Here is a 12,476-nt window from a genome sequence, read left to right as displayed (position 1 = left end):
AACTAGAGTAAGTACTTTTGAAATAAAAACCTATTTTGGCCCAAACTAAATTATAGCAAATTAAATGTATGCAGTGTTGAAAGAAAAGAGAATTAACATGGGTATCAAATCATTAAGAAAGAGATAAAAGATAAAGAGAATACTCTATAGAAAAATAAGCGTTCATCTATCAAAACAGAAAAGGCAAACATTTGCATCAGACATGACAAAGGTGAATCAGTATCCTTATTTATAAAACATTTTTATAAGTCAGTAAGACCAAATAAATGAATGAAAGACAGGACTAATAATATACAAGACTTATAATTTACAAGAAAAAAATAAAGACAATGACAGCCTTGTTAATATTCAAAAAACTCAAGCTAAAATAAACACCCTCTTCCTCTCATTTTGTGAACGCTAAATACAACTAACATCCACCTGTATCAAGGGCATGCTAAAACTCACATTCCCCTGCCCTGTTGGTGGTCTTAATGTAGCACTGTTATCCCTTTTAGATTCTTTTCATCTTGTCCTTTCAAATTTTCCCTTTTGGAAAACATCTTGGATGTACATATCAAAAACCATAAAATGTCAATGCTGTATTTAATCCAGTGAGCTCGCTTTAAAAATTGTAATTTGAGTAAATAATTCTAAATCTGAAACAAACACAAGCAAACAAATATGTTTAATGCTGTGTGATGCTGGGTCACTGGTAAGTAAAAAATGCCCAACAGGAGGACAGTAAGTTAAACACGACCAGAACAAAACAACAACGACAACAACAAAAACAAATACCACAAAAACACCACCAGGGCCAAGCCCACTGTATAAACTCATGGCAAAAATGTTCTCAATAGTGTCCCTCCTGTCAGCTCAACTCAAATATGGCTTTACGGTCTCCACACGGTGCCCAGGAGAGCCACTAGCCATCAGTCAGAGATGGCAGGAGTCAGACCGATATGCCATTTTCAGGAACTCCAGGCAATCATTAAGATACAAGATGAAGGAATCAAAGAAAAGTGTGTGTATTAAATGAAGAAAGGCCGGCTGGGACAGCTGGCACTGTGTCCCAACTAAGCTTCTAAAGATCGGATGGAAACACACCAAAAATTGTAATAGTCATAAGAATCTCCAAGGATTAGGGTCTAGGAATTTAGTTTAAAAAACTTTCTTGGGTGACTCTCATTATACAAAGATCAGTGCTTGAGAACCACTGCAATGAAAGAAACTTCCACATTTAAAATTCAACTTTTAAAGTATTTTAACCTTAATCTGTCCAGTGACTAAAACTACTTTAACAAACCAGGAGCACAACAGGCACTGGCAAAATGTCAAAATATGTTTAATAGTATCTCAGAAAATGCCTAGGGCAGCAAACGGTTAGTCTGTGATAAAATTCGCCTTTTCAAAAGGACAACTCTCAAATACAAAATTCTCCTCACAAGTAGTATGAATCCTATTATAAGAGCTCGAACATGGGTAAAACAGCATTTGGATAAATACATATCTGTAAGTTTTCCTACCCTTAGTGATTAGTTTTATTATGCAATTTTGCTATAGATGATAAAAGCCAGAGCTGATAAAGCTGCCTACTTGGGAGGCAGAATTTAGAAATTTGTCATACCGCATTTGGATGCCTTCCAAAATTAAAGGAAAAAAAAAAAAAAAACTCATTCATAACCTATAGCACTAAAAGAAAACTTCATGAGCCATTTTCATCATTTAATAAAATGAATACAAAATTCTGAGAAACTAGAAAACATCAGTTTACTGGACATATGTAATAAAATATTTTTGCTACTTTACGTAAGTAATTAATTACTTTATAAGAATAACTTGTTTACAGTTATCAAGAGTAGAGCAAGGCCTGATCCAAATTTAAGTAACATTACATCTGAATATTCTAGCAGACACTAATCATTTACAAAGTAACCTGGGAAAGAAGGTATTTGTGACATCACAGTCTACTACTGGTACCACAGTTTTTAATTGGTTTCCATTTCAGCAAGCTAAATTCTCACATGTCTTTCAAATTAATTAAGCAAACAATCAAGCCGTCAATTAATGAAAATAAAATAACCACTGGACCCAACTGGATAGTAATCAAAACAGCTAATATCAGCCATGCTTATTATCAGGTACCATGTTAAGCTCTTTAGATCATGTTTTATTTCATTTAATCCTTAACTGACATAAAGAATTCCAAAAAAAGCACTGTCAAAAAAGCATCCCTTAAGGTTTCTAGATTGTAGAACAATGTTCTACCCTGAGATCTTTTTTTTTGTTTTGTTTTAACATTTATTTATTTTTGAGAGAGAGAGAGAAAGAGCGAGAGCAGGGGAGGGGTGGGGGGTGGGGGGGACGGGACAGAATCCGAAGCAGGCTCCAGGCTCTAGGTTGTCAGCACAGAGCCCAACATGGGTCTCAAACCCACAAACAGCAAGATCATGACCTGAGCCGAAGTCGAACACTTAACTGACTGAGCCACCCAGGTGCCCCTACCCTGAGAGCTTTTGCAATCTCTCTTACTATAGGCATTTTGTAATTCGCTGGACAACCGTATGACAAGATTGAGGTTCTGGCTCATAAATAGGAAGATAAATACAAAAACATCTTGGGGTTCCTTTATATTCATAATTTTTTTTTAATTTTTTTTTTTTTTACATTTATTTATTATTGAGAGACAGAGAAAGACAGGGCATAAGCATGGGAGGGGCAGAGAGAGGGGGAGAGACACAATCTGAGGCAGGCTCCAGGCTCTGAGCTGTCCGCACAGAGCCTGACGCAGGGCTTGAACCCACAAACCGGGAGATCATGACTGAGCCGAAGTCGGACGCTCAACTGACTGAGTCAACCAGGCGCCCCTCATAATGGTTTTTTTTTTTTTTTTTTAATTCTAAGATAGATACATTAAGACAATTTACAAGCCAGGCCTTTGAATACAGTGATCTCTGATTTTTGGTTCTGCTATTCTGACTCTCTCTCTCCTCACAATATACTTATGGAATGACTGTACATTTACCAACACTTCTAGATTCCTTGCAATTTATAAAATAGGCCTGAGAACATGAAGTTGTGGGTGTGTATGTCTACATATACTTGCAGTGTGGGGTACAAGCAAAGGAGAAACTCCATAACAAAAAAGAGATTAGTACTGGATATGAGATTCAATTTCATCCAAAACGTCTGCTACAAATCCATTCCTTGTATTTCCTAACCGAGTTGGTTTTCACTAGTGTGGAAAGAATTTCAAGCGAGTCCTGAGTTTACATTTCATAATGATGAGTGTAGTATCTACTCAATGTTTTTTGGGGTTTTTTTTGCTACAACAAATCCAAATACCATTAAGCCTCAAGAAACAGATAGACAAACACTGTCCTCTTGGATAAGCTGGAGCTACCATAAACAGATAAACAAGCCCAACCCCAAAAGAAATGACCACTACTTACCTGGTCTGAGAGTGTATAGGCCTTTCACAATATTTGCCATAGTTGAAGGTGTGACCTGAAATGGTGTTGACTGGGCTTCTAAGAGTAAAGCTGAAAGAAGAGAAAATGGGTTATAAAAATGATAGAACACTTATTGTCAAGGTTTCTGTTACTATTTTTCCCAAAGACTAAAGAGCAAACGAGCACAAGAAAAGAACAGCCTCAGAGGACAAACCAAGTTTATACTCCAAAGAGTTTTAAAAATCCAATGCACTAGAGCTCAATCTAATAAGTAAACACGTGCAGGTCTGTTAAAACACTAAGGGAGATTATTCAATTCATGGAGGTTCTGATAATAAGCTTTCCAAAAGCAATAGTATTCACGGTACTTAGCAAGTGAGCTGAGAGTACCTCCCACTAAGTTCATGAGTCAGGAGGTTTACATTTGGAAAATAAAATGGTCTCTAACCCCCTTGAATCATTTCTCTTTCCCCAAATCGCCGTATTTGAGGCTCCTGGATACTTCATTCGTAATTTTAGGAAATGCAATCAGTCAGAAAGTCACTTTTCCAAATGCTACAACCACATGTACTTTTTTCTTACTAAAAGTAAAGACAAGACACTGTCTGGCTCATCCTCACTTTCCTGACTCTCACAACCACAGGTCTCTGACCGACAGTGACAAGAGAGTCAGTTTTCTTTTAGGTTATCTTCTCCAATGAAAATTTTATTAAAACATTTTTAAATAAATAGAAATAATTCCTCCAAATAACATCATTAACAGATATCAACATATTCCATCATTTCGTAGATACAACAGACACCACTGACTCAGAATTTTTAATTTATCTCTCAGAGACCTACAATTTACTACCCCCAAACCCATAAAACTTGGCATAATTTTACTCTAAGCCAAGCTTGTAAAATCATATATAAGCTATGCCTTTTCAAAAATGAAAACACCACCTCACTTGGTCACCAATGATTTTATAGTTTTCAAACACGCAATGCGAGTTACATCCGAACTTATGTGATGACAGTAAGAGGTATACTGTTCAAGGTGATCCTTCTGCTTCTATCGTCAGGAGAGAGCTGCTAACTCTGAATGGCACAGATACATTTTAAGGATGACAAAAGCACTGCAGAAAATGTTTTAGAATGCAATTTTTTTTTTATGATTTATTTTTATTTTTTTAATAATGATTTATATTTGAGAGAGAGGGAGAGCTCGAGCAGGGAGGGGCAGAGAGAGACAAAGACATAGGACCCGAAGCGGGCTCTGCGGTGACAGCAGAGAACTCGAAACAGGGCTCGAACACACGAACTGTGAGATCATGACCTGAGCCAAAGGTGGATGCTTAAACGACTGATCACCCAGGTGCCCCTAAAAATTGTAATTCTAAATTTTAGACCCTAGGAGTCTCTTCAACTCAAGGTTATCTCTAATTTTAACATATGTCCCACATGCAGACTCTATCTCAAATCATTTTCCTACCTTTTGACCAATCATTTTGGCCTTCGTAAATCTTGATCCCACTAAATCTTCATGTTCAGTCACATGTTAATTATGTAATCAAATATATACATTTACAAATGAAGAAATGATACATTCACAAATTAAATTATACATAAAATATATAAAAATTAATTTGGGGTGAATTAAATGAAAAGAATTATATTCAATAACAAACAATTACAAAGTTGAGAAGGTGTTAACAGTTCACTAAAATCCTCTCCACCTAAATTATTTTTAGGAGATCAGTGTTTAGAAGACTTGTAGTTGATCTCCTCTTTTAAGAAAAAGGAAGAGAATCTGGGGAGGCAGCAGCTTGAGACTGGGAAGAAAATATTTCTTGAGTATTTAACAGGTGCTAGGTACTTTACAGGTTTCTCATAAACTTTACTTAAAATTTACTTTCTCACAAGCTTAATTATCATCTTTTTTTTTTTTTAACAGATAGGGAAACAGAGGCTAAAAACAAAACAATATAAAACACAATGAAAAATGCATCCAAAGTCACAGAGCAGCTAGCAGGCAGCAGAAGAGGGCTGAGAACCTATGTTTCACTCTAAATTTGCATTCTAATTCACCACGCCACCGTTGAAATACAGATCTTACATGTAACAGGTACTAATAAAGTACTAACTAGTACTAAAGCCACTGTTAACTAAACCCTTAGTTAACAGTCCCCCCCCCCCCAAATTATATAGTTAAAAGACAAAACAAGGATTCTCCAACAATCCCACTGATGGAAACTAGAATTGGACTTTAGTGAACTTCTAATGCTCTCACCTCTTTCTTTACAGTCTATGATATTAAAGTCCAGAGAGATTAAGTGCCATCCTGAGAGTCACCCAGCTTAACAGTTGACCCGGAACCAGAACGAAGCTCCTCCACTCATCCAATTATTCCTCAGAGCTACAAGCTGACCCCAGGGCTTCTCTCCTCTTTTTTTTTTTTTTTTTTTTTTTTTTATTTTGCAAATTTTTATTTTTTTATTTTTTATTTTTTTTATTTTTATTTTTTTTTATTTTTTTTATTTTTTAATATATGAAATTTACTCTCAAATTGGTTTCCATACAACACCCAGTGCTCATCCCAAAAGGTGCCCTCCTCAATACCCATCACCCACCCTGCCCTCCCTCCCACCCCCCATCAACCCTCAGTTTGTTCTCAGTTTTTAACAGTCTCTAATGCTTTGGCTCTCTCCCACTCTAACCTCTTTTTTTTTTTTTTTTTTCCTTCCCCTCCCCCATGGGTTTCTGTTTTAATATGAGAAGTAATTCTTAAAATCAAAACTGAAATTAAAAATATTTTTGGGGGTGCCCAGGTGGCTCAGTCACTTGAGTGTCCAACTTCAGCTCAGGTCATGATCTCGTGCTTCACAAGTTCAAGCCCCACATCGGGCTCTGTGCTGACAGCTCAGAGCTTGGAGCCTACCTCAGATTCTGTGTCTCCCTCTCTCTCTCTTTGTTCCTCCCCAGCTCATGTTCTCTCTCTCAAAAATAAATAGACATTAAAAAAAATAATAAAAGTTAAAAAAAAAAAACTACCTTTATTTGCAATGAGAAGTCACTATCTTCATTCATGAAACAATTGTTAAAATAGGGCATTAAAGGGACACCTCAGTGGTCATTAGGGCAGTAAAGGGACACCTGGTTCAGCTCAGGTCATGATCTCGTGGTTTGTGGGTGTGAGTCCTATATCCAGCTCCACACTGGCAGGGCAGACAGGCCTGCTTGGGATTCTCTCTCTCCCTCTCTCTCAACCCCTCCTATCTCTGTCTGTCTGTCTGTCTGTCTGTCTCTCTCAAAATAAACTTGAAAAAAAAAAGCCTGCTTTTAAAAAATAATACACAAATTTTTAAAAACCAGGGCATTCGAATACCAATTATTCATTAGCAGAGAGGGTGTTCATTTTGCTCTGCTGTAAAACATGGCTCCTAAATTGTTTCAACAGGCCTCCCACTGAGAGGTGTCCCTGTCCAGTCCCCTGGAATCTGGGTTCTATAACTGCCTGCTCAACAGAAGACAGCAAAAGTGACACTGTGCCAGTTTCTAGGCCCAGGACTTCAGAAACTGGCAGTTTCCATTTCCTAGATCTTGGGACACTCACTCTTAGAGGAAACACAAGAGAGAAAACTACAGCCACCACAACTTGCCAGTCATATGAGTGACCCATCTTCAAAGTCCCCGACCCCTGGGTGAGTCGCATCAGCCGATGCTGAGTACAAAAGAGATAAAGTGCCCCGCAAAGCCCTGCCCAAATTGCAGATGTGAGCAAAATAAGAGATTTTATAAAAGATTATGTTTTGAGGTGATATGTTACACGGTAATAATAAACACTAGCATTTTCAAATGTATCTAAAGCCACAAAAAGGAAATTACTGATCAGAATTCAGAAAATTATACACATTGAGTGTAGCTATTTTTGCTGGAGGGGATAAGTATAGGAAAATGTCAACTAGGGCCAAGAAATCAATTCTTAATAGCTGTGTTTTTCTGATTTAATTAATATTAGCCTTTCTATGCCTCATTTTCTCCATCTGTAAAATGGAGGTAATGACTGCCCTAAAGTACCTAGAATAGGTCCTACTACATAGTAAGCACTATATGTGTGTGTTTATTTTTAAAAAATCTTTTTTTTAAAACATAACATTATTAAACACGTAGAGTGTCTCTTGTTACAGAGCCCAAACTAGGCCAGTGATCACTGTGTGAATCCCTTACTCTAAGCACAATGCCTGGTAACTGCTCAACAGATAACTGATAAGTTCAGGTTTATCCAATTCACAAAAGCTTAAGGAACTTTACAGTTTACTTGGAAAAGAAAAGCCTGTCTACCTTTAAATATAATTTTGGTTGAAAATCAGATTATATAATAAACAAGATGATAATTACTTTTTTTTGAAAAATAAAGTACAAATTAATTGAAGGTTTAAAAGGAAAAAAAAAATTCATTTTTTTCCGGATTTTATGTCTTTATGTGGTCTGATCTTATAAAATATCATGAATTTATGGAAGGCTTACATGGATTGAAGACAGAGTTGTCTCACCAGATCTGGAATACTATATTCTCTTTGAATATTTTCTTTGTTTTTGCCTAATAAAATTGATTTCCAAATTAATGACAAATATAAAAACATACTCACAGAGTATTTGATTAAATAAGCTTTTCTACCAAATGGCAGCGTTTCTCAAAGAATTTTAAAAGGAAAGACTTCAAAATACTCTGTTCTAATTTACAATGAAGGCAAAGACAATGTCAACATCAGAGATAATATTTAAGTGGTTATAACAGCTGCAATATCTCATGAGATTACGTTTAAAGATGTTTATAAACATGTGTCCAGTTTTTTCAAAAGTCGTACTCCCAAGGTATCAGTCTCTATTCTGATTCTAGAATCTGTTGGGAACATAATAATGAAACAAATATTATCTTCATCTAGCATATTATTTGAAAACTCTGCTTTTCTAAAATAAACCAGCCCAATGTTTAACAGTTCCTTCTCTTAATTTAAACTCAAAAATTAGAAAGAGTTTATGGTCAAGCTTAGAATAATTCTTCTGTAAATACTAATAAAAGTTTGCTGTGGTACAGACTATTTATGACTATTAGGAAAGCAAAAAATCCATACTACAAATCCAAATATCTGCCAAATTCTAAAAAACGACTTCAATAATATACTGCATAAAATAGGAGCTTTTAAAAGATGCTGAGACATCAGGTTGTAGGGACTTCCTAAACTCCACGTAGAGAGGTATACTCTTTCAGGAAAGGTAGGATACCACCTACTGGGATGGGGCAGGGGGCCAGGGAATAGGGGGAGAGAAAAACTAACTGAACTTGGCACTTTGATCTGCTTACTTGCTAACTATGTTGCCATTACAGTAAACATTTTACAAGTCCCAACTAATAGAAGAAAAACTCAGGACCAGAGGCTGAGAAGCTTGCCTAACATATAGTTAATAAGTGACAGAGCCAGACTAGAGATTTTTTTTTTTTGAGAAGAGATTTTTATACCAAAGGGTAAAAAAATCAGAGAGGATTCTGTGCTTCCATTTCAAAGATACAGTATTGTGCTCCTTCTAGAATTACCAGTAACAAAGTTAGGGGTTAACTTCCCCCATTGTTGGTGGAGGGATGCGGGGGAAGACGAAGTGTCAGGCCAGATAATAAAGGCACTCACTGCCCAATTACCTGGCTAAGTGCCCCCAGCTCTCCAGGGGGCTTCAAATCACATTTTCGATTCCTTTGGGTCTCTCTCTACAGAACTGAACTTCCAACACTTCTTGCTATGATTCAGAAAATGTCAACACTGGGCTTTATATGCCGATGCTCTCTAATCAAAAATCCAAAAGATCACTGGGGTGCCTAGGTGGCTCAGTCGGTTAGGAGTACGACTCTCGATTTCAGCTCGGATGGTGATCTCACAGTTTGTGAGGTCAGTTCATGAGGTCGAGCCCTGCGTTGGGCTTTGCACCAACAGCACACAGCCTGCCTGGGATTCTCTTTCCCCTCTCGCTACGCTCCTCCCTTGCTCATGCTCTCGCTCTCTCTCAAAATAAAGAAGCTTAAAAACAAAAACAAAAAAATCTTGTTTCCTTATAAGTTGAAAATACTTACGCATTAGGCTGTAAATGTGCTTTTCTGCAACATGTTCCGTAAACAGCTTTATAAGGTCATCTTTTAGGTCTCTGTTAAGCTTGGTTTCGATGTAAAACTTATTCTGAAAGATAAAATACATTATGCTTAGTGTATCGATTAGGGGGAAATGATCTAATGAACTGAAGCACTAAAAAATAAATTATTTTAGGAAACAATTTATAAGGGCATCAATTAAAACATTAAACCCCAATATCAAAAAACAAAAGCCCTGCTACTATTAGTTATATGTCTTTCTGGCAAGGGGTTAAAGTACATAAAGATAAAATGCTATGAACCACACACACACTCCAAAAGAACACGGGAAGATACTCAACATTAACTAAACAGATATAGAGACACATGGACCACCCTGCGGGAGAGGCACATAACATGCCCTTTAGAAACACTCCATCATTGAAAGGCAACAACAGGAAACACTAGGGAAAGGTACCCCCTTTACCAACGATCTAGGCTGAGCAGACACTGGTTGACTCCCCAACATACAATCCATTGTAATCATTAGTCTAAGTTATTCGGCCTGTGGCATTTCTTAGGAATGGTTTTTGATTCAAAGGCAGACACATGACCCAACATAGAACAATCAGACTGAGGGAAACCCAGGCTTTGGTGCCAAGCATCTTATAGTCACTTTACGACCGTGAGAATAAGATGAAACAGATGCTGTGTACAGCGAAGAGACAAAAAAGAACCTGAATCCTTGGTAACACTACTGAACCACGGATTCAACCAACCCTAGAGACAGCCTTATTTGCAGAGTTTTATTCCAAGGGATTAATACTTTTCCTAATTTGCTTAAATCACTTTGAATCAGGTGTTCTGTTTTTTGTAGCCAAAAGCATCCTGATGAGAAAGACTGGCAAGTCAAACAAGATTGAACTTGTTCATACTTAAATGTCAACTCCATGGACAGGTGTGGGAAATACAAGAAAGAACATTAGCAAGTTGCTCTCTGATTCTCTTAATTCTTAGACAGAAGATTATAAAAATCATAATACGCACATGGTGACAAAATAAAACCATGCAACAAAAATAAGTCTCGCACAACAGACCCTCTGTCGCATTCCCAAAGGCCCCATTCTACTGCGGAAACTTTTGTATATTCTTTCTAAAATGCTGCTTGCATATATATGAATATGCTTTATTTTCCATAATAAAGAGAAAACACTTGCTATAAAGAAATATTACATACTGCTTTGCATGTTGCTTTTTTTTACCTAATGTATCTGGACATTTCTCTCTAAATGTACATACATGTTATTACCTTCAACTGCTTACTTTTCTACTGTTAAGTATCTCCCACAAGTTATTTAAGTAATAGTCCCCTGCTGATAATACAGATTTCTCCCAATGTTCTGTTTTGTTTTTTCAGCAAGGTATATTTTATGGAGAATAAATCATTTTGGAGATTAGTATTTCACAGATAGCAATCTTTATGCTACGGAATACAGATCAACCCAAACATCCCATTTCCTAATCTAAAAAACAAAGAGGAATTGCAAAAATGGTTAAGGGCCCCTGCCTTCAGTAAGAACACCAACATCAGGGTTCTATGGCTTGGGCACCTGGGTGGCTTAGCCGGTTTGACTGTCCGACTTCGGCTCAGGTCATGATCTCACGGTTCGTGGGTTCCAACCCCCTATCGGGCTCTGTGCTGACAGCTAAGAGCCTGGAGCCTGCTTCAGATTCTGTGTCTCCTTCTCTCTCTCTGCCCCTTCCCCACTTGCACACTCTCTCTCTCTAAAATAAATAAAGATTAAAAAAAAAAAATTCTATGGCTTTATATATTTAGGAGAGAGAGGGAGGCAAATCAACAAAGTCAACAGACTACAAACTATACTTATGGCATAATTCTCCAAATGAAAGACATCATAATGGAAGAAAATTTTATTATTCTACTTTTTTTATGGGGTGACTTACTTGACATTATCACACATCATGTTTTTAAATATATTGCTTAACTCTCTGCTTTCCAAGGACAAGAAATCTTTCTTATATATCTTTATTTCCCAAGCACAGGATCTTCGATATGGCAGAAATAAAATAAATGCTAACACAGTGACTGCTGATTATTAATGCCTAATTGTCTATTCAGCAGTGTTATTTATGGAGTTTTTAAACAGTAAAAGGGTAAACAAGTCTATGTCAACACAATCAAACATTACTGAGGTAGATTAATTTCCATTTCTAACATAATACGTAGTAAAAGAGAAAGAACATGCTTAATTCTGCATCTATCTGTACTTAGGCCAATAAACTGAGATACTTTGGAAAGGGAAAACAGCTCTAACTTACCATATATATGAAAAGAGGCACAATGCTCTGCAATGCTCCCATATATTGTCCAAGGGCTATATTAAATCTTTCAATATAGAGATCTGGAGGGCTGGCCTGTGAGAAAGAACATAAATGTGATCATTATGCGAAACCAAGTATAAAGACTTTCCAATACAGATCTAAAATGCAAATACACTCAGAAGTCCAAGTCAAAATTCATATTGAAATTCCCAATAAAGAAAAGGAGAAGGTGTATATCCTGAAATTTAGTTTAGACTTCTATCTTTGTTTCGAAATCTGCTACGCAAAACTGAAGTTTGGTTTTGCTGTCTTTAAAAACTGTGTAACTTTACCATGCTAGCTAAAAGGCTTGCTCGGTTAATGAGTAAAAAGTTGAATTCACAAGTTGTATTTATTAAGATAAATGATTTTTAAAATTATCACTAAACTATGTGTACATTTCTGATAAGAACCAGGCTGTATTTGGACCTAGAATAAGAAAAAAAAAAAAAAAAAAAAAAAAACTCAAGGAAATGGTACAGGCTTAATACACTATGAGAACGGCTGTTGGGGGCGCTTGGGTGGCTCAGCTGGTTAAACGTCCAACTCTCTTGGTTTCAGCT

General features: G+C 36.7%; 1 protein-coding gene across 3 annotated transcripts in view; it reads right to left on the bottom strand.

The window, feature by feature from the left end:
• CACUL1 (CDK2 associated cullin domain 1) overlaps positions 1–12,476 on the bottom strand; it is an 80,910-nt gene that overhangs the window by 18,780 nt on the left and 49,654 nt on the right. For all 3 annotated transcript variants that reach the window (XR_013550579.2, XR_009612820.3, XM_060641364.3), the window contains exons 4-6: positions 11,872–11,967; positions 9,538–9,640; positions 3,432–3,521 (exon numbers count right to left, since the gene is read on the bottom strand). Coding sequence is in view for 1 of the 3 variants with exons in the window: in XM_060641364.3 (XP_060497347.1) it covers positions 3,432–3,521; positions 9,538–9,640; positions 11,872–11,967 (289 nt within the window). In the remaining 2 variants the exon portion in view is untranslated. The remainder of the gene's footprint in view (positions 1–3,431; positions 3,522–9,537; positions 9,641–11,871; positions 11,968–12,476) is intronic.

This window comes from Panthera onca, chromosome D2 (assembly GCF_046562875.1).
Source record: "Panthera onca isolate mPanOnc1 chromosome D2, mPanOnc1 haplotype 2, whole genome shotgun sequence".
In the NCBI taxonomy this organism is placed as follows: Eukaryota; Metazoa; Chordata; class Mammalia; order Carnivora; family Felidae; genus Panthera; species Panthera onca.
This window is presented reverse-complemented; position numbering and strand designations above follow the sequence as displayed.